General features: G+C 40.9%; 1 protein-coding gene and 1 long non-coding RNA gene across 7 annotated transcripts in view; one reads left to right on the top strand and one right to left on the bottom strand.

The window, feature by feature from the left end:
• LOC140846261 (uncharacterized) overlaps nucleotides 1–17,377 on the bottom strand; it is a 229,035-nt gene extending 211,658 nt beyond the window's left edge. The window contains exons 1-2 of the long non-coding RNA XR_012125282.1: nucleotides 17,151–17,377; nucleotides 5,631–5,688 (exon numbers count right to left, since the gene is read on the bottom strand). This is a non-coding gene — a long non-coding RNA (uncharacterized lncRNA). The remainder of the gene's footprint in view (nucleotides 1–5,630; nucleotides 5,689–17,150) is intronic.
• GRAMD2B (GRAM domain containing 2B) overlaps nucleotides 1–25,697 on the top strand; it is a 90,926-nt gene that overhangs the window by 18,340 nt on the left and 46,889 nt on the right. For 2 of the 6 annotated variants that reach the window (XM_017673997.3, XM_017673996.3), the window contains exon 1: nucleotides 17,554–17,782. The exons of 2 other annotated variants lie outside the window; for them this stretch is intronic. In XM_017673997.3, coding sequence (XP_017529486.1) covers nucleotides 17,700–17,782 — 83 coding nt within the window. In that variant the 5' untranslated portion in view covers nucleotides 17,554–17,699. Of the gene's footprint in view, nucleotides 1–17,553; nucleotides 17,783–25,697 lie in introns of those variants that run through there. 2 more of the 6 variants (XM_017673998.3, XM_037005222.2) reach the window with 2 other exon arrangements.

Raw genomic sequence — 25,697 nt, 5'->3', positions numbered from 1 at the left:
TTTAGAGAAGAGGTAAGAGGAAGAGCAGATGAAGTACAAAGTTTCTTTGACTTTTACCTTTTACCCCTGACATCCAAGAAAGAATCCTCATGGATGTACAGATACTGAAATGCTTATCACTGTGAACAGAGTTCAGGACATAACCTCGAAATACTTGCCAGCCCCACTGCTCTTAGTAGCCCAGATGTGAGGGTCAAACCTTGAGAAATAAACCTTAGGCAGAGGGCCCCTAATTTAGTCCTTTTCTCAACTGCAGATGCCTGGTAAGCATCACCTGCTGTCTCATGGAAAGGTAGAGGGACTCATTTGCTGTCCCCATTCCTCTTGGAACCAGAAACCAACACCAATCAACTAGGATATATTTGAAAAATGAAGAGCAGGGGCGTCTTTTTTCCCAGAACAATAAATTTCTGTTACTTAAGAATTGTTTAACTTTGACCAGGGAGTTACAAAATATATCACTATAGTGTAGGACTCAAGTGTGTGCAAGGAAACAGTGGAGGACACTGTGGCTCCTCGGAATGCCTGAGACATCCTACCTTCTCTGGCCCTCTCCTTTCTGTCCTCCTTCCTCCTTTATCCCTTCCCTGCTCCCACCCACCAGGTTCCTCCCCTCCCAGCATCCCATCTCCCCAGACAATGATAAACTGGCCACAGTTTCAAAAGATTCAAATAACTGCAAAAAACTGTTTTCTTTTACTTTATTTCTGACCACTCAAGTGTAAGCTTATTATCTCACTAATAGATGATTTCCAATAAAACTTCCTACATGTTTGCATACGTACATATTTGCATCTTCCACATGAATGGTTTTAAACATTACCTTCAAGAAGTATTAAAGTGCATGAAAATCTATAAATTCTTTGTGCTAAATTGTGCCATCAGCCCTTTGAAGAAATATATAGTAAAGTTTTATTAAGCAGTAGCCTTTTGGAATCTGCCAAGCTCTGCTTTTCCTATCAGGCAGCCATATGGGGAAACCTTAGTTTCTTGGAATCAGACTTGGTAGTCCCAGTGATTGGCCTGGCTAACAAGGAAGAAACATGCGCGGCACAGATCACCCAGGGAGGGAACCTCTAACTCTCCAGGTTTAATCTTCACAAAGAGCCAAATTATCTTGAACCAGATAAATCAGCTTAGAAACAAGACACACAGATGAACCATTATGCCAAGCCTGTCTCCAAGGTAATAATTATTCCCATTTAATTTTCTACCTTTCCATTGAAACGGGGTTTTTTTTTTTTAACTAACATAGAAGTTCTCTCTGAAAAGCTGAAAACATTGGTTCCTCCAAAAAACAATGAAAAAGTTAATTAGATATCAACTACATAGACTCTAGAATGCATATGGTCCTAGGTGGTCAGGCCTTCCCTGAGCCACCACGGGTTCTATGCAAAGGTATCATCTGGAGCCTGCTCACAGGTGAGCATCTGAGAGCAAGAGGGGACGCTCGGCTCTGTCAGCTTGGAAAGAAAGAGCGATGTGAGCCTGCAGAAGTGAGGTACAGGAGCCAGGTAAAGAGCATCAGGCATGAGTGTCAGCTCAGATATTTAAGGGTTTATCATGTGGTAGAACAAATCTACAGGGCCTGAAGGGCTAAAATGGAACAAATGAGTAGGGAGACATCACAGTCCAGTCATTATAAAAGAGAACTCTGAACAACCATAATTCCCCAGGATGAACTGAGCTGCCTTGAACACTGAGTTGCCTGAAGCCATACATCCTCAAGCCTTTGAAAGGTTCATTCAACATCCTGCATTCCTTCCTTACATGTTTATTCTGGAGGCTCAACATTGGCGACAACACAGAAATAGTCATGGTTCCTGCTCTCATCCAGCTTAGAGTCTGGTGGGTTGATGTGGTTAGATTTAAAGAGGAGAGTCAAACATACATCCAGAGGACTTGTGAGGTTTTTTCTAATCTCAATAAACTGATTCTTGAAATAAAACCATAGTTTTTCTGCATTTAAGGAGCTTCAAATTTTTTCTTACCAAGGTTGAGCCAGCCTAATAACTCTTGACTATAAAACAGCTTATAGCTAGCTTAAAGAATATTTGGGACACCACTGGGCTGAAGGCATTAAAGTTAGAACTGTGGACCTCCAATCTGGATTAATGAAGAAGCCTCAAACCCATTGTCCTAAAGTGAGCTGTTTAGAATAATCATTTTGCTCATGGTTACAGTTCTTGTAACTTAGAGTTATGTATGTTTTATGGCTGGATAATACGTTCCGTTTGGAAAAATGGGATAAAAGAGTTTTATAATTAGGAAAGAAACACAGGCTGGTATATATCAAAGAAACATACTAAAAAGGATTTTCTTTTAACAGTCAACCTTTAGTCTCAGAATTAAATTCCTCAGTGCACAAACCCAGTTAAGTACAATCTGTCCTCACTTATTAGTTATGATTAGTGAAGTTCATTCTCTAATCATTTTCATTAATTGGCACATTTCAAGATATGCTCACTTTACCTTAATCTGAATTTAGCAACTATGATCTTAGACTTGGATCACATGATGATTTGGAAAAACGACCCCTTGTAGCTGAAAGGCACCTCAGAGTTTGCGTGGCTTGACAGGAGGCAGAGGAACAACGCTCTGGGGAAATGCCAGGAGGTCAGCCTTCCTGACCCTCCTGGCATGGCGCCAGGCCACACCAAACTCACAAACGTGTCCTCGTGGAAAATAAACTGGCACTAACAAAAGCTCACTTCATTTCCTTTTGTTTTCTTTAAGCTTTTTTTTTATTGCTAAAACTAATCCAAGAAAATCTATGAGCAAACTCAGTATTAATCAATGCTCCCATGCTAGAAGTTTAAAAAGAGAAGAAAAGGAATGATGTCAGAGGCTGAAAAGTCAAAAGCAGCAGGAGAGAACCTGCCATTTCAGTTTCCAGAACAAGAGGGAATGTTTTATGGAAACTTCTGGATTCAGATCTGCTTTACTTTTAGTACTTCCGGTACTTAAACTGGAAAGTTTATTATCAAATAGAACAGTGGTACTTTATCTTGAGGGACCATGTCCCTGCTCCTGGTTAAGCTCAGACAATTAAATCCTGAGGTAACCCTTATGACCCCAGGTCATACACCAGGGTCAGACACTGTAATCCCAGCAGGTGACACAATGTGTAAATCACAGAAGAAGGACCATGGGGCCAACAGTAAACTGGAAAGTTCCCAGTTCAATTTCAAATTCTCACAAAACTCACTGGTTGGTTGTATTTAGCTAAATGTCACTGTTTTGTGCCTGCTGAGCCAGCCACAGGAAACATCAGACGTACAGGTGGGGGTCCCTGAATCAGGATCCAGGCCCCACCCTGGTCTGGTACAGCCCTCCCTTCCAGCGCCTAAAACGGCATCCTGGAGTTTCATGTATCTGCGCGGCTCCTGCCAACCCCACTGAGGCTCTGGGCCACCCCTGTGCCTTCCTGTCACCCTATCCCAAGTGGAAGAAATCTCTCCAAGTGTGGCAGTTCTTTCAGCCAACTCAGAAAACCTGGCTTCATAAGCAATCAGCCCACTAATAACAAATCTATGGCTAATGAGCCCAAGGGCCGGCTGAGGTAGGAAGAATTGATAAATACAGCCTTGAAGGACATGCTCAGCCTCCTCCTCAAGGGGGCGTTCTCCTCTGTCTGGGGACGGTCCCTGCTGCCCGAGAACCCATCTAGGGTTTTAGGACTGGGACAGCCTTCATCTATATATTCTTTGAGACACAGACTCTTAGGTATTACAAATTCACAATCCCCTACTGGCAATTCTGAGATAGAGCTCTGAAAACCAACTTTTATAATTTTATTAGCAGAACCTGAATTGAAATGATGTGGGCCTATAAGCAGTATTTATCTCCCTTAGTGGGAATATTTACACATTTAGCTGAAGAAATATTGCTCTGTTCAGCTACAAGCTGGGGATATTATGTTACATGCACATATGGGTCACATTACCTTTCTAAAATCCAAAAATCTCTCTGTATTCCAAAACACACCTGGCCCCAGGGGTTTTAGGTAAAGGCCTGTGGATCTATAGTAGCTTCAAAATTGTTTCAGAGTTTTCCTTCACTATTTTCTTTAGAGGGCATGAGTGTCAGCTCAGATATGCAAGGGTTAATCATGTTGTAGAACAAGTCTACAGGACCTGAAGGGCTAAAATGGGACAAATGAGTAGGGAGACATGACAGTCCAGTCATTATAAAAGAGAACTCTGAACAACCATAATTCCCCAGGTAAGTATACAGGATATATGGTTAAATTATTAGAAGTTCTCGTAATTTAGTGGGAATATAATGTGGGGAGAGTACCCCTATAGAGCCAGGAGTTGGGTAGCATCTCCTGCAAAGCCTTGGAGAAGATAGTATTTACCCCTTTGCAGGCAGGGTCTCATTTCTCTGGATACCTTTGACTCGTATTCACCCAGGAAGGAGATAAGACAAAGGGAACCTTATTCTTGAATTCAGTGGGAAGCTCACTGTAGGATAAGATGTGCCTTCACTATATAAACAAGCTTTAAAATGATTTGATTCCCAATCTGACCCAGAGAAGTTTGCTTGTGGAGTAGCTAAAACAACAGAATTTATGATATGATATAAACTGATTTTTACGAGTGAACCTAAGAATCTTTTCACATTTCACAATGTGAAAATTCTTTTCACATTACTCTTTATTTGAGAAAATATATTCTGTACCCCAAATAATGAAATACAAAATGCCATTTCGAACACAATGCATTTCTAACTTGGATGTTGCCTGTAATATGTAGTGTCTTTCTAATTTATTGTCATCATTTATGGTTCAAGAAGTATTTATTGAGTGCTTATAATAGGTACTAGGAATAGAGGGCTCAACAAGGCACAGTTAACCTGCCCTCACACAGTGAGGGCCTGAGGGAGAAAGAGCAGTAAAAAAAAAAAAAAGAATGTAATATAGATGAAAGTAAACTCAATGAAAAATTAAGTATTCAATAGATTTACATTTTTCTCATTGTTAATTCTATACATCAAAATTTCCTGCAGTGACTTTCATCTTATTTAAAAACAGCTTCCTATTTCCTGATTACAGATTTTGACAGACTAAAAGATTCACACTGAGTAACATAAAAGTCTCCAAACCTTCCCAGAGATTAGAGGGAGACTTTCTAAATGCATACATTTATCCCCCAAGTTCTGCTAATAAGGAGAGGCTACATGGAAAGAACAACTTATAAGTTCACAATGGAATGATAACAGCAGCATTTTTTCAAAAAGTAGACACTGAACAATATTTGAATCTTAAAACAACAGAGCTGAAATTTGACATTAAAAAAACATGCACAACTTTGCCAAAAGAGGATGGAATGCTAAACGTCTGATAGCTGCTGTGCACATTTTTAGAAAGCCTGTCACAACATTCTACCTACCATATTTTTTAAAACAATTATCTGGTGCTATTTTTAACCTGTCCAGTGCCATGGTTAAATTTTCTGAGTGGAAATCAAAAAACAATAGCTACCATCCCTAAAATCAGGAAGTCCCAATATTCCAATCTCAACAAAACCCAAGGAAATGAAGGCCTGGCTTACACTAGGCCATTCTATGACCGCAGTATCTGACAGAGAGGAGCACGTGAAGGGGAGCAGAGAAGTTAAATGCCTCACTTTTCCTCATGGTGGCTTGGAGGCAGAATTGACGTACAGTTTCAACAGAAATGGGAAGCTGTGGGTAGAAAGTACATATTACTATTACTTGTTACATTAGACCAGTTTGCATCAACCACATTATACCAGGGATAGTAAATCAGTCTAATCCCCTAGAGGAACAGCAAAGAAATCATTAATTCCCAGATTGAATCATGGACATATGCAATTACCCCTGTACTTTTACATTTCTAAAAGTCATGAGGAATCCAGGGAAAACACCAGATGGGAAGTCAATAATCAGGACCCTCTAGAGTCACAGAATAAGGTCCAGAAGGCTTGGGTTCTGCACCTGATGGAGTCATTAACTGGGGAGATTTGGAAAACATGGAAAATTTGGGAAATCATTAACTAAGAAAATGAAATGAGTCCAGAAGGCATTTGTTCAGTGTCTAGAATTGTTAAGCACTGATCTTGGCACTGAGGGGAGAATTACAAAGATGTGCAAGGCATCATCTCATTGGGAACATAAGTCTGTACACACGTAACCAAGAGAGACGCATTATGCAGCAGAATAACAAAGTTAATCGCTAACACTCATAAGATGCTCATTACACATCACACCTGTTCCAGGGGTCTTTCCACGTTTTAATCCTTTTAATTATGACAACCACTATATGAGACAGGTACTATTATGCTCTCCTTTTCTACAGTGAGGAAAGTGAAGCTCAGAGAGGTCAAGCAATTTACCCAAGGTCACACAGTTCATAAGTGAGAGATCAGGGACTTAAACCCAGGCTCCAGATGCCATTGACCCTTGCCCACCATACAATACAGTATGCAGAGGACTTTAATTCTAACTGTGCTAGGTTAGGGGGGCAGGATGAGGTGGGGAAGTGGGGAGAGAAGTAGCAGGAATTTCTAGGAGAAAATGGCAATTAAGCTGTGCAGTTGCCCAGATGGATACTATAATATAAACTCCCTAGACCACATTGCCTTTCTCCAAACAAGTGGGATTGATGAGATTATCTCTAAAATCCCTTTGAATATTTTAATCCCTTCAGACTTCACGTCTGTGAGATCACCACAGACAAGCACGAAAAGAGCATGCTCAGGACATTAACACAGCTGAATTATGAGCTGTGTAATCCTGGCAGAGTTGTCCACCTTTTCTGAACCTTACTTTCTTCCCTGATGCAAGGAGACCATCCTCACAGGGTTGTTGTAAAGATTTAAAGAAATCCATGCTAGGCACAGTGCCTAAGCACACAGATGGCACTAGATTAATTTAAGTCTCTCCCCACCCACTTCCCTCTTCTTTAACTACATTGTAATTCGGGGAGGGTGGGGGGTGGGGAAGAGGGGCAGGAATCTTTCTCCCAGCCCAGGACAAATTACCTTCGAAACTGAAATCAAAGGGAGAAATAAAGTGGGAGAAACCAGTTTATTGTTTACAAGCAGTCGTCTACTTCTACTTCTGCTGACTTGTGTGTCTGTTGTGACCTGGCTGCAAAAAGGGACCCCACCAAACCTCTCCTGTCCAGATATATCCTTGCTCCCCTGACCCTTGTAATCACCTGCTGATATGGAGATGCACTAAGGCCAGTGGAGAGATTCTGAAAACATTGTAAATTTTACCCACATGCATAAAATCTCATTCTTGAACTCACCTAAATCTTAGATCATTATATGACTGGCTACACATTAATAGAGTACCCTCTGGAGGTAGACTGAAAAATAAAAGATAGGATATTTGAAGGTATAAAATATTTTCTAAAATATCTGGAAGCCTCTGATTTGCAAAGCATCTATTTTATGTTAAAATACTTGTTCTTTATCTTGATCCTTTTGATTATACAGTTCAACTAGCTTATCAGTCATATGAGAAACTGGAAACCAAGAGGTGAAGATACATACTGTTCATAAGCCATGATTAATATGGCCTAGGAAGCTTTCAATAGCTATTCCACGAGTTATGCCGAAAGTGCATAATTAAAAGAGCTAATTTGCAATGTTATATGCTGAAATAAATATGTGAATAGAAGTGGGCAGGAAAAGTCCTATCCAAACTCTTCTCATAATTTAGAGTTTTATTATAAAAGATTAAGTAAAAATGGAGGTAAGACATATATCCATAGAAAAGAGTAAATAAGGAGACAAAGACCATATTGATGTCCAAGAGAAAAAAAGATAAAACTTTATATAAGTAGGTATTTTTTCCTTCTTTCTGTTACTTCATCAACTCAGAATACCTTTTTTTTTTTAACCAGTTCTGGCTAAAATGTTATGAGGCTTTTCTTTTCTTTTTACTTTAATTGAGGTTTAACTTACATATATTAAAATGCACAAATCTTAAGTGTCAACTCGGTGAATTTTTACATATGCATACACCCATGTACCCACCCCATGCAGGTCAATATATAGAACATTTCTGCACCCCTCAGAATCCCTTACTCCCTTCTCAGTCTGTCCCCGTAAGGCAACTGCTACCCACACTTTTAAATAGGGCATGCAACAGAATTAGAAAATGATAAATGAAAAAGTAAAGGAATCCTAAACCTGATTTTTTGTGTATGTTTTCTGGTGCATGATAGGATTTTTTCATTAGGAAGCTTACTCACTGGCAGGAGAGTAACCATTAGATACCCAAGGCACTAAGGAATTAGCTCACTGAGTAAAAAACTGAAAAGACAGCCTTGGGGCTTAGGAGCGGCAGCCTTAGAGTTCTTACTGTAGAAGAGTCAGTTGGCCCATTTCTTTCTTCCAGAGGAAAATGACTAAAGAAAGCATCTAGGGAATTAAACCAGATTGTTTGCAACCTCAGTGTCAACCTAAGTGTGACTCAATGAGGACTAATTGGAAATTCTGCCTGATGGTTAGCTAAGTCAAGGTGCGTAGTAATAATGGTCACTTAGAACCCAAATCTTGGCTGGGTCATGAAGCTATCAATTCTGCGCTTAGATGTGCCTCTGATCTGATATCAATGGAGCATGAGCTTTGAGTTGTTTTTTGAGGAACTGTGATCATTTGACATTTCTTCATACATTTGTTTCATGCTACCATTCTGATAACTCTCAGGTCCTTTAATAAAGTTAGGAGTACAGTGAGCGACAGGGCAGCCTGATGGGCACCAAGGCAATCAGATCCTAGAGTTTGGGTGGCTAGGTGCCTAGTTAAAATACCTGAGCTAATATGATATTTTAGTTTGGTAAACACTATAGTTTGGTTATCAATAATTTTTTCAAACAGGGGCACCTTCTGAGAATGAAAGGGGACCCTATTATAATTATACCAGAACTGCAGGACCAGATCAGGATGGTCCCAGCCAAACCAGGGCATACAGTCACCCTACCTATCATAAGCCTCCACTATGTAAGAGTCCATACTGATTAGCTCTCAATTCCACTCCTTCACAGTTAAGCTAAAGCTTTTACAGTGGCAAAGCCATCAGAGAGAGGAAAAAATTCAGGACACATGAGAGTTGATAGCTGAGATCTAGCAAGTTAAACTTTTCAATGCCACTCATCTAAGGATGCAGCTTTGGCATCTGACATGAGGAAATCAGCCTGAAGAGGGCTGAGGACTCTGAGGAGAGCAGAGGTTACATTTTCTGTAGCTTTAGTAACTCCCTCTAGCATATGACATAATGCTCCATAGGGTATTTAAATAATGAGGGCTAATGAACCAAGGGAGGGCAATACCCTCAATTTGTTAAAAAATTATTCTGATCAATAACAATGTGATAATGATAATCGACAGTTTATATAAATTGAGTGCTTAGTATGTACCTGGCATACAGGACTAATTTCTTTATAGACATTAGCTCTTTAAATTCCCCTATGAAGCAGATACTACTGCTATTTCCATTTTTTCCCCACAGATGAGGAAACTGAGGATTTCAGGATGTAAGTCACTTGTCCAAGGTAGTAAGATGCACGTTTGGATTCTCAGACCAGTCTGACTTAACCATTCCCTTGTGCTACCCAGCACCCCTCCCCAGTTAGGCTCTTTTATTGCCAGGACAACTCTACTTAACTAGTTCAAACAGGGGAGTGTTTCCTCAAAGGATACCACAGGCCACGCCTTGCACACCATGGACAGAAATGCAAATGATGCAGGACTACCTGGGGGGCACCACTGGGAAGCTAGGAGCCAAGACCATTGCCCCCAGATCTCATCTCCTGTTTCTCTGTAGTGTCTGATACAAAAGTATACAACATTTTCTCAAAATCTGGGGGCTTGAGATTCAATAGGACCAAGCATTTCTGACTTTTGACTCTCCCTCTAATATGTGTTATATTAAAGAGTTTACCATATATTTTTCAATATGGAAGACAGACGAAATTTTCATTTTATTTCTTTGACTGACTACTATTAAAAGTAAGAATTAAATTCTGGTTCTAATTCATCTGTGATCATAACACACAGGGAAACATTCTGTTTTCATCTGGTATGCTTTTACTTGTAAACAAATTTCAATAATTACTCCCTCATCATGAAGTTTATTTAAAATTGCCATTTTGCAATTGGTAGATGCAACATTGCTGCGTAAAAACGTTTTCTTTTTCCCCTTGTTTTCATAGGCTATGGAAGGCAGAAAGCAATAGTCCAGCAACCCTGAGGTCTAGAGCCCTTTCCTTGAGGCCAGCATTCTTACTGCAATGCTGTATTCCATTAATATGTTCACATTCTGGCACAAGGTACAGTGCCTGGTCTAGAGCCCAGTTCTCCTGACTTCCAGCCTAGGGCCTTTTGGACAAGTTATGCAGATAGGGGGTGCGGGGAGGTGGTGGGGGAGGTGACTTGGATGTGACCCAAAACACAGGAATTTGAAGCATCACATGGCCGTGCCCTGCTCCTTCCCGTCACTTGACATCACGATGTCACTTGGTCCAAGGGTCTGGTTATGACACATGAACACAATCATTTTTGACTAAGGTTCTGTGTATGTCTGTTTGGTATATATCTGTTTATTGTCTTTCCCACCAGACTACAAATTCACTTATAATAAGCAGGTGTTTTTTTTTTAAATCTCCATCACCCAGCTTATAGCCTGGTACCTAAAGGCATCAAAAAATGTTGGCTTGTTAGAAGAAAGGAAGGGCAGATAGCATGACCTGCCTCCAGTGAAGGGTCTATGCGTAAGATTCAACCAAAAAGCAAAAGCAGATCTGTAGTTTCTTGAGAGAAACAGCAAACTTTTCTTCGTTGCCTGGTGCTTTCTGCATTCCCTTTTCCCTTGTTCCTTCTTTGCCAGCTTATTTGTTAAACAATGTTTTAAAACAAATAGTACTACGTATAAAACAGTCTGGAAGAGAAAGTAACAAAATGCTAACAGGAATTGTCAAGAAGGAAAAACAGATTCAAAGTATGTAAAAAGAACAAAAAGTCAGAGAAGGCAATAAAAAGGCATGTAAGTACATAGTATGAAAACATGTAACATGGAGAAATTACTCAACAGCAATTAAATATTAGCTGCTTCAGAACAGCAGCTGGTGGTGTGGCATGTCGGAACACACAGGGAAGGGGAGGAAGGAGAGCCGCTGAACCAGGCCCCGAGGAAGGAACAGGCCAGTCCTCCCATCGACGGTGTGACCATTCGACCCCAAAACAAGGACAGGAAGGAGCTGTGCGAATGTTTCTCTAAGAAAATAGGAGAGGTTCCAAAACTTAAAATTGCTTCCTGTGGGTTATAAACAGTGGTTCTTGGACTCTCTGGAGCTAGACCATCTGGGAGCCACAGGACCTCCCAGAGCTCTCAGACTCCCAGTGGACCAGCCACAGGCGATAAGTACCATGAGCCAGAGGGAAGGAAAGGGAGATTTAAGGTATATTTCTTTTTCATTCATTCTTTTCTCCCCCTGCAAATTGCAAAAGGTGGTCAATACCATTCAACATTAGAATTTCTCAGGTCATCTACAGCGCCTGGAAGCAACCACCCAATGATTCATTCATTTATTCGACGCGTATTATTTGAGTGTCTAACATGCACTAGGCTCTGTGAATAGAGTGATAAACACAACAGACAAGTCCTTTGTTTTAGAGAAGATTCCATTCTTGTGGAAGAAGATGAATAATAAACATATGGACAGCGAAGATAATACCCTGTAAGATCATGTCCTGACAACCTGATCTTCCCTCCTCACACTCCAGACAGTGGAGAACAGAGGCCTCCTTGCTGTTCCTAGAAAAATGCCAAGCTCAGACCTGTCTCGAGGTCTTTACACACCCTTTTCCCTCTGGCTGGGAAGCTGTGCACCCAGACTTCATGCGCCTCCTCCTCTCTCTCCTCCAAGTCTCAGCTGACATGGCACCTCTCAGAGAGGCTTCCCTCATCTTCCCACGTAAAGTGGGCCTCCCTCATTCTCTATTGCTATTTTATTTTCTTTATATCTCCTATCTATTGAAACTGTGTTATGTGTTTACTTTTTTATTCTAGGTCTCCCACTACAATGCAAGAACCACAACAACAGGTTTTGCCTGTGTTGCTCACGTCTGTGCCTCATGCATTGAAAATCTGCTGTTCTAAATGCCCATTTATTCACAGGTCCCACGACAGGGAATACAGATAGTCAGAGGTCTCATCTATTATCTGCACTGTGGTGGCTGGCCTTCAGTGATGGCCTCCAGTATTCATACCTTGTATTGTTCTTTCTCCCTGAACCTGGGCTGACCCTGCGGCTCACCTTAGGCCAGCAGAGTGCGGCAGAGGCAACGCTGCCTGACATCAAAGCCACCTCCCAGGAAGCCTCGCAGATTTCACCTTGGTGTCATGGAACACAGGCTCTAGAGGAAGGCAGCCACCGAGCAGAAAGTCCAACCACAAGACCACCACACTGTAAGGAAGCCCCAGCCAGCCATGTGGTGGGCCATGCAGACAGACTGAAATACTAGCTAGTCCCCAGCTGCTGCGGCCGTCCCAGCTAAAGCCCCAGGCGCAGGAGTGCTTATCCACATCAGGTCAGTCTTCAAATGACTCCAGCCCTGGACACCATCTGAGTGCAACTGCCTGAGACCCCCAGTGAGAACCATCATCTGGGCCCTGTCATCCACCACAGCATTAGAGAGAAAAATTTATTACTGTCTAAAGCCACCAAGCTTTGAGGTGATTACTCAGCAATAGATAATTGCAAAGTGTAGACTTTGCATAGCTTTTGATTCAAACATTTCCTTCCCCACAAATACTATACACACCTAAGGGTCCTGGGGCTCCCCCCTACCAAACACACACACTCTCTGTCTCTCTCTCTCTCTCTCTTTTTCCTATAAGGCATGTATCTCTGCCATTAACAAACTTTGTTTTGTACCCTTCACTCTCCTACACCCCTACAACCACCTCGCTGGAAGTCAGGAAAGCTGGGTCTTCTTCCTCATGGGATCATTTTGGCCAACTCACTAAACCCTCTGGAGCTCAGGGTTCCCTCTGAAAAATGATGGCAGGGATTTTTAAATGTTGTTTAGTGTGTAGCAGGCAAGCCTTTCCCCTTCCTTCAAATAAAATCTAATATAAACATAAATAGATGAAAGAGACCCAAGTGGGAGAATCCCAAGTGAAGCAGCAGAGGCTGTACATTGGGCTAGTGGTAAGGGGGAGGCACGGGGGTCAGAGGGCCTGAGTTCAAGCCCCAGATGCTCCCATCACTAGTTCAAAGAGCCCAGGACTCCCTCAGATCCTGGCATGAAACCCACTAACTTCACACGCTCTCATCTATAACCATTTACCATACAGAAAATACAGACATCTATTTTTAAACTCCAGGTTGATTTTAATTTATTGCATATCATCATTTATTTTAATTTTTAAGAAGAGTACTAAACTGGAAGGGTTTTTTATTGCTTCTGCTTTCTCACAAAACCATATTTATGCTAGTGTTTCCCAATTCCTCTCTGCCTCTCAACCAGTAAGCCCTTATCTCTTGCCTATGTCTATTAACACAGCTGCTAAGCTTAATTCTAGCCTCGTCCCCAGAGAGAATAATAGAGTATTTCAAATTTCCCCATCTGCAGCCTAACTTGGCTTGGGGAAAATATTGGTTTAGAACCATTCTGTTTGATTTTTTTAATATTATTTTCAAAGGCCTGTATAGTATGAGAATTCCTATTATCAGCTCCCATTCCAATGTTTAATGGCTGTATTCATCAGGCAACTTCCCTTCATATTTGACAGAAATCACTCAATAAAGGTCCCCTTTGCACAATGCTTCTCAATTTTAATTCTTACTTTTTAAAAAATGTCTTACAATTAAGTTCTTCAGTGTCACCGTATGGCTTCCTTCTGAACTCTGTCTTTTTCCCATTTTGTCCTTTGGATATTGACCTTAAATTGGAAACAGGAATGGTCTGTGACTGTTTCTGGAATTCTTTGACTTATGACATTGATATATTAAATATTATACATGGTTAAATTAGTACAGAGCTTCTACTTTATATCTTGCTAAGAGTATTAGTGTCTTTTAAAACATCATCAGATGTTCAAACAATATTGCTTCTCTCTCACTTGCCAACTTTACATTTCCCTGTATGGCCCCGGAAGATGACTGGTTAGCCAGAGATGGGTAAGATTCCTCAAGGGAGGTACAACCTAAGACAGGCACAGTCCCAGGGGGCCATCAGGTGAGAAATTGGGGATCAACAGAGGTGAGGCTTAGAACCTCACCCCCCCTGTTTTGAGAGAAACCTTTTGCATCCGTGGATGTTTTGTTGCCCTTGTGTAGCTTGGATTAATACTTAATCTATAGGCACACACCTGATCATCTACATTTGCCCTCTTACAGCACTAAACTATGTTTTCTACCTTTATCTTGCATCTACCTACCACTTCAGCATTTTATTAAAAATAATAATAATAAGGGAGAAATGTGGGATTCACATATAAATCAAGTATAAAAATCAAACAAATAATCATAATTGACCTGATTGTTTATAGTTCATGATGTGTGATCAAAACTGAAAGTTTCTGTGATGACTGCCCTTGCACTGTTCACCATGCAAGAACTTATTCACTATGTAAGAACTTGTTCACCATGTAAAAACTTGTTCGTTATGCTTCAGAAGATTGGAGACTGTTGAGAATCAGGCTTGGGGTCGATTAATGATTGTGCATTGAGTCCCCTATACAGAATTTTATTGTTGTTAACAACCATATGATCAATAAATATGAGAGATGCCCTTTCAAAAAAAAAATCATCAGATGATATGATAAAACTCTACAGGCATGTGACCACACTTAGATCAGCTAATAAATACATGCCTAGCAATGTGTTATAAATTATATAACTACTTCACCATACATTGCAACTTTACTTGGATTTGAACTCTGCTCCTGAGACTATGGACAAATGTACAACGTATCTGATCAATGTTAAAAAGAGACCAACATTAGATCCATAGGCTAAGCTGCTGTACAAGAAGCTCCTGCCTCCTGAAGGGTGATGGGTTAGACATTTTCTACTAGACCTGCTTTAATAACTGGAAAAAGTGCCAGCCAGAATTCTTCTTTGGTATTAGACACAAGAAGTTATGTTCTCAGAGGCTTGGAGGAAGAAAAGTAAAGGATCTTTTATTGGAGCAAAATCAAAGAGCACACTAAAATATATTTTAGTTATAATCTGATGTCTCCATTTTGTCACACTACAATGAAATTTCCCATCACTTGGCTGCTGCCTTTAAACACTACATCCCATTTTATTGTACAGTAGCCCAAGAATAAACAAACAGGAAGCTGTTTGACAATGTTTTTTAAACTTGGGCAAATTGCATTTAGGCAACTTGTAATATTATGCAGTTTAGTTGTTCCTTTCTAATTACTTCCCACTCTAGGAAAGGACTATCTGTTTTCCCAGCTGCCCCTACTCCGATCCTTTCTCTTGTAAGACCATACTGTGGATGGCCTCACCTCATACACCGAAGAACCAGTTTCAGGAAAACTAAGTGCTTGTTAACTGAGCTGGAAGCCCATGCTGGGGAGGCTCTAAACACTCACCCTTACTAATGCATGGAACAAGGCCTGACCACGGTTTTCAAAACATTAAGCACCAAACTACCATGTGACCCAGCCATTCCACTTCTAGGCATTTACACAAAAAGAACTGAAAGCAGGACTCATCAGATATGTGTACCTCAGCGCTCACAGCAGCATATTCACAACAGCCAAAGGTAGAAGCATTGCCAGTATCCATCAACAGATGATGAATAAACAATTGTGGACTACATATACAATGCGTTATTATCCAGCCCTAAAAAAGAATGAAGCACTGCTACACGCTACAAATGCTACAAACTTGGATAGGCCTTGAACACACTGTGCTTAGTGAAGCAATCCAGACACAGAAGGAACAATAATGAATGATTCCACTTATATGAGGTACCCAGAATAGACAAATTCGTAGAGACAGTGAGCAGAATCAAGATGATTCATAGAGAGAGAAAATAGAATGGGAGGAGGCAGGAAGAAGGAGTTATTGTGTAATGGTTACTGAGTTTATGTTGGGGATGATCAAAAAACTTGGGTGAGGGTACACACGTGGTGAATGCATTTAATGTCACTTACCAAGGGTTAAAATGATAAATATTATGTGCACTTTACTGCAATAAAAAAAATTACTTGTAGGCAAAAAAGTTAGTTCTGGTGGGAGCTCTGCAGTGGGCAGCTTGGAGGGCACCTGAGATTTATGGAGAGCCCCTCCCCAGGGTTTGGGGGTTTCCAAGCCCACCCCATCCCTGAGGGGTGGTGGGTGCTAGGGAAGAGACCCAGAGGCTGAAGGAGTAATGTCCCCAGATAGAGCCAGTTATGGACATCCAAGACACAGCTTCCAAGCGTCCAGGTCACCCAGAATTGTCCCCACCAGCAGACCGGGCCAACTCTCAGGGAATTTTCGTAAATATTTTTCTTTGACTTTTTTTTCAAGTGTTATGAAAATCAATTTTGCAGCAAGTAGGCTACAAAAAGATGCTTTTGTTCTCTCAGCCTAATGATGTAAGCTAGCAAATGGAGAGGGAGTAAGAAAACTTTAGAAAGAACTTGCATCTCCCAAAATATTGGAGGTTCTTTAGAGGCGCAGGTGTTTTCTTTTACATATGCGTAACTACTATGGTTGCACAGTCTTTGTAATTATTCCTAAATCTAAAATTAATTTTAAATGAAGAACTGGAAGCCCCAGAGAATAGAATTAGTAATTTTTCCTCGACCATGTCACGCTCCACTATTGTCACTCGTAAATCTTTTTAAAGTTAGACTTCAAACAGTAGGTTTAATATTAGTTACTCTTATGCTCAATTACTCTGTAGCAAATTCAGAAACCACTAACCCATACTCAAAAATCTGCTAAATGAGTCGGTGGATGCTTTAAATGTAAAACTTGAAACAGGACCAACCAGTGAAAAACCTCACCAAAGGCGAGAGGAAGAGGCCTGCATTTAATTGGCTGGGGGCAGAGTACACAGGTTGCTAAGGAGCGGCTGACAGATGCTTCACACACCCCTCACCGCGGCAAACCACCCCCACCCCCGAACTAGGAAGGGCTAACCACCTCATCTCATTACCTTTGTTATTGCACTGACCTATTCCCTAAGCCCCGAAGCAGTCCTCAGTGAGGCAATATCCTGTTTGAATAATTTAGGCCGGGCAGGGCCAGCACGCACAGCGCATCTTGAGAGAGCGCCTCGCTCCGCCGTATCCATTTCCCGTCTGTGCATCCTGCTGCCCCTTTTTAATCCCCCATAGTTTGCTGTACCGGGAGGAAGAAAGGCCCAAGGTACCGGGAGGCTAACTCCAGTGTGCCTTGTTAGGCAAAGGCGTCACCTGCTTGGCCAATGGGCTTCCTCTCCCGAGAAGACTGGTTCAACAGGTTTCCTTTTTCTCAGCTCCGGCCTCCCGGGTTGGGCAACAAGGCTGTCACTTCGCCTCGACCCGCCCCTTCCCTCCCTCGCGGCCCTCGCGCTCCCGGGGACCAATCGCGGCCGCGCGAACGTGTCCAGGTTGGCGGCCCGGGCGCTCGGCCGGCCCGGATGCGCGCAGCGCGGCTCGCAGGGCCTGCGCCCCGGACGGTGCTCGGCGCCGAGAGCTGACGGTTCCCTCCGCTCGCCGCCCCGATGACCGAGCTGCCGCCGGATGTGGACGACGCCAAGCCCGCCAAGGTGCTCGCCAAGAGAGACAGCAAAGTTGGCTCAGCCCCGTAAGTACCTCCGCCGGGACGCAGCCGGGCGGCGGGAAGCGCGCTGCCGCAGCTTCGGTGCCGGGACGAGTTCCGAGTGCAAACGGTTTTCTGGACATTGAACTTGGACAACCCTGTGGCTTGAACTCCTTCTATGGCGTTTAATTTTTTTTTTTTTTTTTTTTTGGTCTCCGGTTCTTTAGTCGAGAAAGGGCAGCGGCGCGTTTCAGGAAAGCACTTTGGCTGGCAGCCCGGTGGGGATGTGAACCGAGGGAACCGAAAGCGCGCCTGCTGTTTTCTGATTCCCAGGGGGGCCCGGGGGAACCGTTCAGATCTCTGAGCCGTGTCCAGAAACAGCGCTACCACGTATTGCAGTTTTCCTACCTCTTAACGCCGTGAGTGTGAAGATGCAGTTGTCCCGCGGAGGCCCAACCGGTCGTTAGCTTCACCGTGATGTGTGTATCTTGTCCTTCGGTTCAAAACTTGAGGGTGCTTTTCCCTCATCCCCTTCGCTGCTGGCCCGCAGGAGAGGGGCAGGGCAGTGGAAAACATGAAGTGTGCTTTCTCCTCCCTCTGGAAGAAGGCCTACCTTTGCTGAGATTCTTAACACAACTTGTTAGACACTGTATTTTCTGAGAGAGGGTTTTAGGAGTGCGGTGGTAAGCCAATAAATATGTAATACATTAAAACACTTAAGTAGTGAGTTGTGACTATCTTAAAAGATTCATGTGTGCAATAGGATTTGCACATTGTTTGACCTATAAACTCTTCTGGTTTAAGAAACTTAAACTCAAAATATTTTTATCACAAGAATTAGCTTCCTGTAATGAAACATTTATCTTTCCTTTTTTTTTTCCCTTGAATACAGAAGGATGACCATTCACATGATTGTTATTCCCAAACATTCTTTGAAAAAGGAAAAGAATCTTTTGGTGCTTGGTTATTTCTGTATCACTGTAACACTAAGTGATATTAAGGTAAATATTGAAATAAGCCAGATTTTATTTTGGTACCCAGCTATTTGGGGGTACTTTATTGACCCTAGTGTGAAAAGATGATAACATTTTTAACTGCGAAGATTCAGTCTCCATCATTCATTATTTCAGCATACTCATTTTTTAAAACACAGCCTGGTTCCACATGAAGACTTCTGTTTATAAAAGCATATTCCATCTGTGTATCAAAGTTTCGGCTGAAGTTTTGGAAGAACACTAGCTTTTATTAGCTGCTTTGATTTGTTGTTTCAAAGGCCTTGGTCATATTCTCTTCCAGAGCCTGGTTTCCTTGGCTGCTCTTTCCATTGCACCTCAGCATTGTCAGCTTCAGCTCATGTTCTTCCCTCTTTAATGATGAAGACAATTAAGAAAAAGATCGCTATAGGTCTAACCCTCACAAAATGTGCTTGTTTTCTCATCCAAACATAAAATTCTAACACTCTGCTAATCAGTCAAACCCAAGAAAAAGATAAGCTATTTCCTTTGCACTTACTCAATTCTTTTATACACTTCTCTGAAGAAGAGGTATTGTGGATAGTTCTATCCCCATCTCAGATGTCTGAGATAACAGGAGTGGTAAGAGGCACTAGCAAGACTGGAACCCAGTACTTTACATTTTTAGTCCAGAACTGTACAAAGGCATTATTTAGTTCCAGTTACCCAAAGAAGCATGACTCAGGTCCACCGAATAGCAACTATGTTTTAAATTTTCATATTCCCAGTAGTCTAGACACTTAAAGAAATGTTTTGATTGATTGAAAATGTCTGTTACAGCATTTAGACTAATTCTATTAACTTGGAAACTCCTTAGATGTTGGGAAAATAATTTTGTAGCACATGATAACCTCTCTGAAGCTCAAGGCCCCAAAAAGCCAGCTCTTCATTTGAAATGGCCACTTCAGAAATTCATTTCAGTTCAGCAAGTATTGGAGTACCTACTGTTTGTTCAGTAATGGCAAGGAATACAAGAATGTATGTGATTCTGAATCTGCCCTTCTGGAACTCCCAGAACAGTGTTGAGGGACTTCACTGCAGGTGGGACCTTGGTGGCCTTTGCCACACTGAACACACAAACCAGGTACAATAAAAAGTTTGGCCTATAACTCAAACTTCTCCACAGTTTGTATGTTTATACATTGGGCGGTCTTTGGTCAATTTCTCTTGGTTTATTGGCTTTTTTGTTTGTTTTTCCCTACAAAGTGGTAATTTCCAGGCCTACTGAGGTCACTTCTGACTCATTCTAAGATTTTGGACACTCTCTTCTTCTGAGCTCCTAAACTCTTGCTTTAGTAACAGAATACGAATAATTTTAAGATAGAAGTAGATACATTATCACAGTAAGTATAGATGCATTATCCTTATTTGAAATCATTTTGAGTAGCAACCCACTCTTGACTTCTCTGTTTTGAACTTTGTAACTCAGATTAACGATCACTACACCTCCTAATTCATAATAGCTGGCATTTATTGAGAATGTTTGCTATGTGACAGGCAGTGTGCTCAACACTTCACATTCATTTTCATTCAGATTATCATCCCCATTTGACAAATGAGAACCTTGAAGATTGGAGCCGTCATCAGCTAGGCAGAGACACAGTGAATAAGAGAGCAGCTCACAGGCAGGTCCAGCACTCCAAACTCTAGAGCCTGCACTTCAATACTTGATCTGTCCTCCCATACTCCAGAATTTATGGCAGCCTTACGTGACCTATTCCAGCATACAAGCTCCTCTGCCAAGACTTTGAGACCCTTAATGCTCTGGACACACACAGACCACTTCAACCTCATTTCCTAATACTAGCTAGCATGCACATCTTTTATAGCCAGACAGTCATGCTGGCCGCCCTCTACTTCAGAAGCGGTAATGCAGAAGAACACGTCGTGCCAAACGTAGTACTGATTAAAGCTCCCTTCATTTTTCCCTTCTCACCTCTATTGCTCTGCTCAAGCAGGCCCTTCTCTTTTTTTTCTTAATATACCCACTTAGTCAACTCAAGTTGTCCTTCCTTTAAAGCCTTCCCTTATCACTGGCCATAGCATCTCTTCCTTATCAGTACTCACCTTGTGTGTACGGGATCAGCCCCAGAGAATCTAGCTGCTGCTGCATTGTAACAGGTTACGTTTACTGAACATGTAGTATGTACAAAATACTGTTTTAAGTTCATGTGTATTGACTCACGCTCTAGTCCAGTGTATATCAACTTCCCATAAATAGATTGCAAAGTGGGATCACATTTGTCTTTACGGAATTTTTCAGAAGACCCAGCACATAATCACTTTCAATAACCATCTATCTGTTGGTGAACAGGGGAGGCTCAGATCCCAGTCATCCCAATTAAGGCATATAATATGCTTATGGAACATTCAGCTTGACTGTCTTAGGGGAAATTCTACCCTTTTAAAAATGCATAATAAAATTTTCTATAAGCAGCATTTAGAATTTTTAGATACCTTACTTGCCCAAAAGCTGTGGCACATTTATTATTCATTTTTGTGCTAGAAGTGAGGCTGCAGATTGACTCCTCACCAAAGTGCATACTTGATTTTAAAATCCCCCTTTTCTTACTAAGAATTGGTCATTTAGCTGCATATTTCCTTTTGAGATCCTAGTTTGTCCCCATGTACATTACCTTTCTCATTCTGAATTTTATGTTCCCGTACATAGCTATTTCTAACATAGTCTAAGTTTTTTGACACATTTTATGAGCTACACAATTACTGCTTAAAGTCTCTTGTGGATCTGATTTAGTAATGGCCACATTACTTTTAATGGATGTCAAGAAGTATCTAAAGCTAAAGCTGATGTATTTCTGGGCAAAAATTATCTTGATTTGCATTTCAAGTAATGAATTGTATCACTTGTAACATATTTGTAATGCAATTTGAATTTTAAACTTCGATAACTTGAGCCATAAGAATTGTATGTTCTATGAAATGTGTTCAACTCCATATAGACAGAGAAAGAGAAGGTGGATGTAGGCAGCATAAACATTTGCCTTAAAAGGAAACTCTGGTGTTATCAATCAATAATGATTTTAGGGACATATTTTGACTTTACATAGTGAATTCAAGTAAAAATAAATTATCTGCAGTGAAAGCATTTGTCATCTAACTATACTATCTTTGTGTGTGACTTGCTGGGGGTACTTGACAAAACAGAATAAGGACTGAAGTTGGGAATATCTTGTGTTGGAAGAAAGAGAAGCTGAGACAGTTTCTGAGTATAGCCTCATCTCTTGTGCTAAACTCCAAACTTTGAAAATGCCCATTTGGCAAAAGAATCTCTTTATATCTGTATTATCTGTCTTTCCATACATGTATGTCCATGTTATTTTTCCCCATTTTATTCTAATTTCCAGGTCACCAAATCTGACAAGACAAGATTACCTGGTGCACTTTTTAATATAAACTTTGGGATAAGGAGAAAATATTATAACATCTTAGAAAATATTGAAATTCTGTTAAACAACTAAATTGAGGAGTTGGAGATGGAGAAAAATAGTGTTCTGATTTTAAATGTTTTAAAAAGAAATTGAATAAGCCAAATCAGCTCAATGGCTTGAGGTTAACATCATAGGAAACTGCTGATTTATCAAGACAATGCATAAAGAGGTTAGAACAGTGGTTCTAGAAAACAAGGATTTGAAATCTGACTTTCCCCCAGAAGTGTGACCCTGGCAAGAGTTACTTAGCACTTCATCATTTTTCTCATCTATAAAGCAGAATACTTAAGTCAACTGTTTCATATAAGCTTGCTTTAAATTTTAAATGAGAAATGTAAGAAATTCACCTTCCCCTGCTTGATATTCTCGCCTCTTCATAAGCCATGGCTATATTAGTCCTCACCGTTGAAGGTCTGGGACATGCTAAAGGGGAGGGGTGGGACAACGACGTAACATGTAACTAAACTAAATCATCAAAAATCAAAAGGCCACTTCTGGTGGCATGTACCTAGTGTCTGTTAAGTGAGCCTCTGTTCCATCATCTGGACCCTGCAGACATCTGTGTCAGCACCTGAGTATTTCCATGAATCCAACTTGGCATCTTGGTTTTTAGTGTATGCTGAAAGGACCTTATACCCTAACTGTTTAGTGACCTGCCAGCTTATTTACCTATTACTTACTGATTTGGCATTATTGCATCTGTTGCCCACTACTCATTTATGATGCATGGGCTTCTGCATCCTACTTCCTGGCACAGAGCTTTTCTTCTCCTTAAACTGCTGAGTTTTCTCCATTTGCTAAGCTTCAGCAGAACTCTCCTTCAACATCTTCTGACCTTCAGTTGCTCAACTTTAGGCATTTCACACATTTTTAAGAGGCATAAAGTAAAGGTCCTGGAGAGATACTCTTCCACATTGGCTATTTTTTCTCCTTTAAGAAAAGAGAGTTTTTTGTTTGTTTGTTTGTTTGTTTTAATCTAAACCTAAATTTGATAGTATTTTCCCTAGAAGAGAAGCAGAACCAACTTACACTATATTCCCTAAGGTAAACTAAATTATATGCTCTTGTTAGTTACTCCCTGTGTGCCAGAGTTTCCCACATTCATAATGGGACATGTCCCAAGAGGCAGATTATTAGTAACAGATTTACGGAAATGTATTTTACATATCATAAAATTTCAAGTGTACAAGTCAGTGATCTTTGGTAACTTTCCAAGTGGACCATGATCACCATACCCAGTTTTAGAACATTTTCACCCCAAGTAAGATCCTTTGGGCCCATTTATACGTAATGCCCATTCTTACCCCTAAGCCCAGGTAGTCACTAATCTACTTTCTATCTCTATAAATTTGCCTTTTCTGGCCATTTCATGTCAATGGAATCATCTAATATGTGGTCTCTTGTATCTGACTTCTTTTACTTCACATCATATTTTTGAGGTGCATCCAGAAGTAGCATCTGTCAGCAGCTCATTTCTTTTATCGCTGCATAGTATTCCTTTATAAGGATATACCACCTTTTGTCTGTTCAGCATTCATGAAGATTTAGGTTACCTCCACTTGTTGATTATGAATAATGCTGCTCTGAAAGTCTGTGTGCAAGTCTTTGTATGGGCATTTGCTTTCATTTGTCTTGAGTATATACATAGACATGGGATTTCTGGTTCTTACATAATTCTATGTTTAACTTTTTGAGGAACTGGCAAACTGTTTTCCAAAGGAGCTACACCATTCTACATTGCCACCAGCAATGTATGAGAGCCACTGCTGTCAATTTAAGAGAAAGTGTTTTCACACAGCAGGGAAGCAAGACTGTAAGCACCTGAAAGGTAGTCAGGGCCTTAACACTTTATAACATAAAAAATATCTGTTGATTATTAACTAAGTGACATTCATACTTAAGATTCTGAAAACTCCCCCAGACTACCATGTCAAAAATAACTCAAGTTGTCATGCTTGGAGTTTTTTTTTAAGAGCATCTAAATATTTTGCATCTAACATTTATTACTGTTCTTTCTTTAAATGACAGAATAATACAAATAAGTTTAAAAATTGGGCCAAATAAATAGTGAATCTGTGGCATCTTACTACACTGATGGACAGTGACTGCATTGGGGCATGGGTGGGGACTTGATAATATGGGTAAATGTAGTAACCACATTGTTTTTTCATGTGAAACCTTCATAAGAGTGTATATCAATAATACCTTAATAAAAAAATTTTTTTTAATTGGGCCATAAGCTCCCCTGTGTTGATATATCTTTAAAGCCATAAATGTATACAGCTAGAAAATGAAAACAGTATAGAAGTATACAAAATGAAAAGTGAGGACCGTCTTCCTGCCTCCCACCTTTGTGTTCCTTGTCTCAAAGGTAATCACTTGCCAAAGTTTTGGTTTTGGTTTTTTTGCTCTGAGGCTACTGTCATTTAACGTCAGAATCTAGTTTGTTGATTTGTTTTCTCTTATCATAGAATGTCCACCTTCCGGAATGCATGTGTGTTGGACGTGGCGAAATGAAGTCTTTCATGCAGTTGTCATGAGGATTAAGTGTGATCACATAATAGCTGGACTGTATATAGGAGAGCTCAATGACTGATGGACATATTTGCAGAAGCCAGTTTTTTCCCAGACTTCTTTGAAGAATAGTCATCCACCAATAAAGTGACTGACATGGTTTTAATGTTGGTAGATAAAGAAATCCATCAGAATACAACCTTCTTAAGTGACCTTAGCAAAGTGGACTCATAGTGTTAAATGGAGAGATCAATTTCTGACTGAGCCATCCTCAAATGTCTGATTCATCTTCTTACCTCTTCTGTTCCCCTCATCTTACTGGAGGATTCGAGACAGGCCCCTGGCACAGATGAGGTAGCACTATCGGGGCCACCCTGTGTCACAATAGGAATGAGACCTGTTCTAAAAGAGAAGGGACCCTAAGAGGGGAGATGGCAATATGAAGTTGGAGACAATGTAAGGAGATGAGAGAATAGAAGAGAGTTGGGAAAAGAGAAGGGGAATATTAGTCATAGGAAAGAGAGAGAGAGAAAAAAGGTATTAATTCACCATCACTCCGCATGCTGTACCTCTTGTATCCTGGCAGGTGTACCTCCCCTTGCCCCCTTTGCTGTTCTGCATCCTGTAACAGGCACTGTGAAGCCTCAGGCACTCAGATAGGCGGCTAACATGCCTCTTCCCAAATGCAAGTACTGATCTGTGTATAAGTGTTGGTGTTTTCTTCATCTATACATACTAGGTTTATGATCACCATCTAGATTTGTTATCTTCTAGAGCTTTCAAATGATGTCTTCCATCCTGTGCAGTGAGTTAAAAACTGGGAAGAACCTCAGAAGTGTGCTAATTTGTGCGTCTTCTACTAATCAAGGGCTGTTATCTGCCAACAGTTATCTTGTAATCCTACAAATCAGTTTGAAGCTCCTAGTATGTAGTCCTGTAAAAGATGTATTGTGAATTGAGTTGCTGAAGGTCAAAAGTGATGAA

The sequence above is a fragment of the Manis javanica genome, chromosome 14, assembly GCF_040802235.1.
Source record: "Manis javanica isolate MJ-LG chromosome 14, MJ_LKY, whole genome shotgun sequence".
NCBI lineage: Eukaryota > Metazoa > Chordata > Mammalia > Pholidota > Manidae > Manis > Manis javanica.
This window is presented reverse-complemented; position numbering and strand designations above follow the sequence as displayed.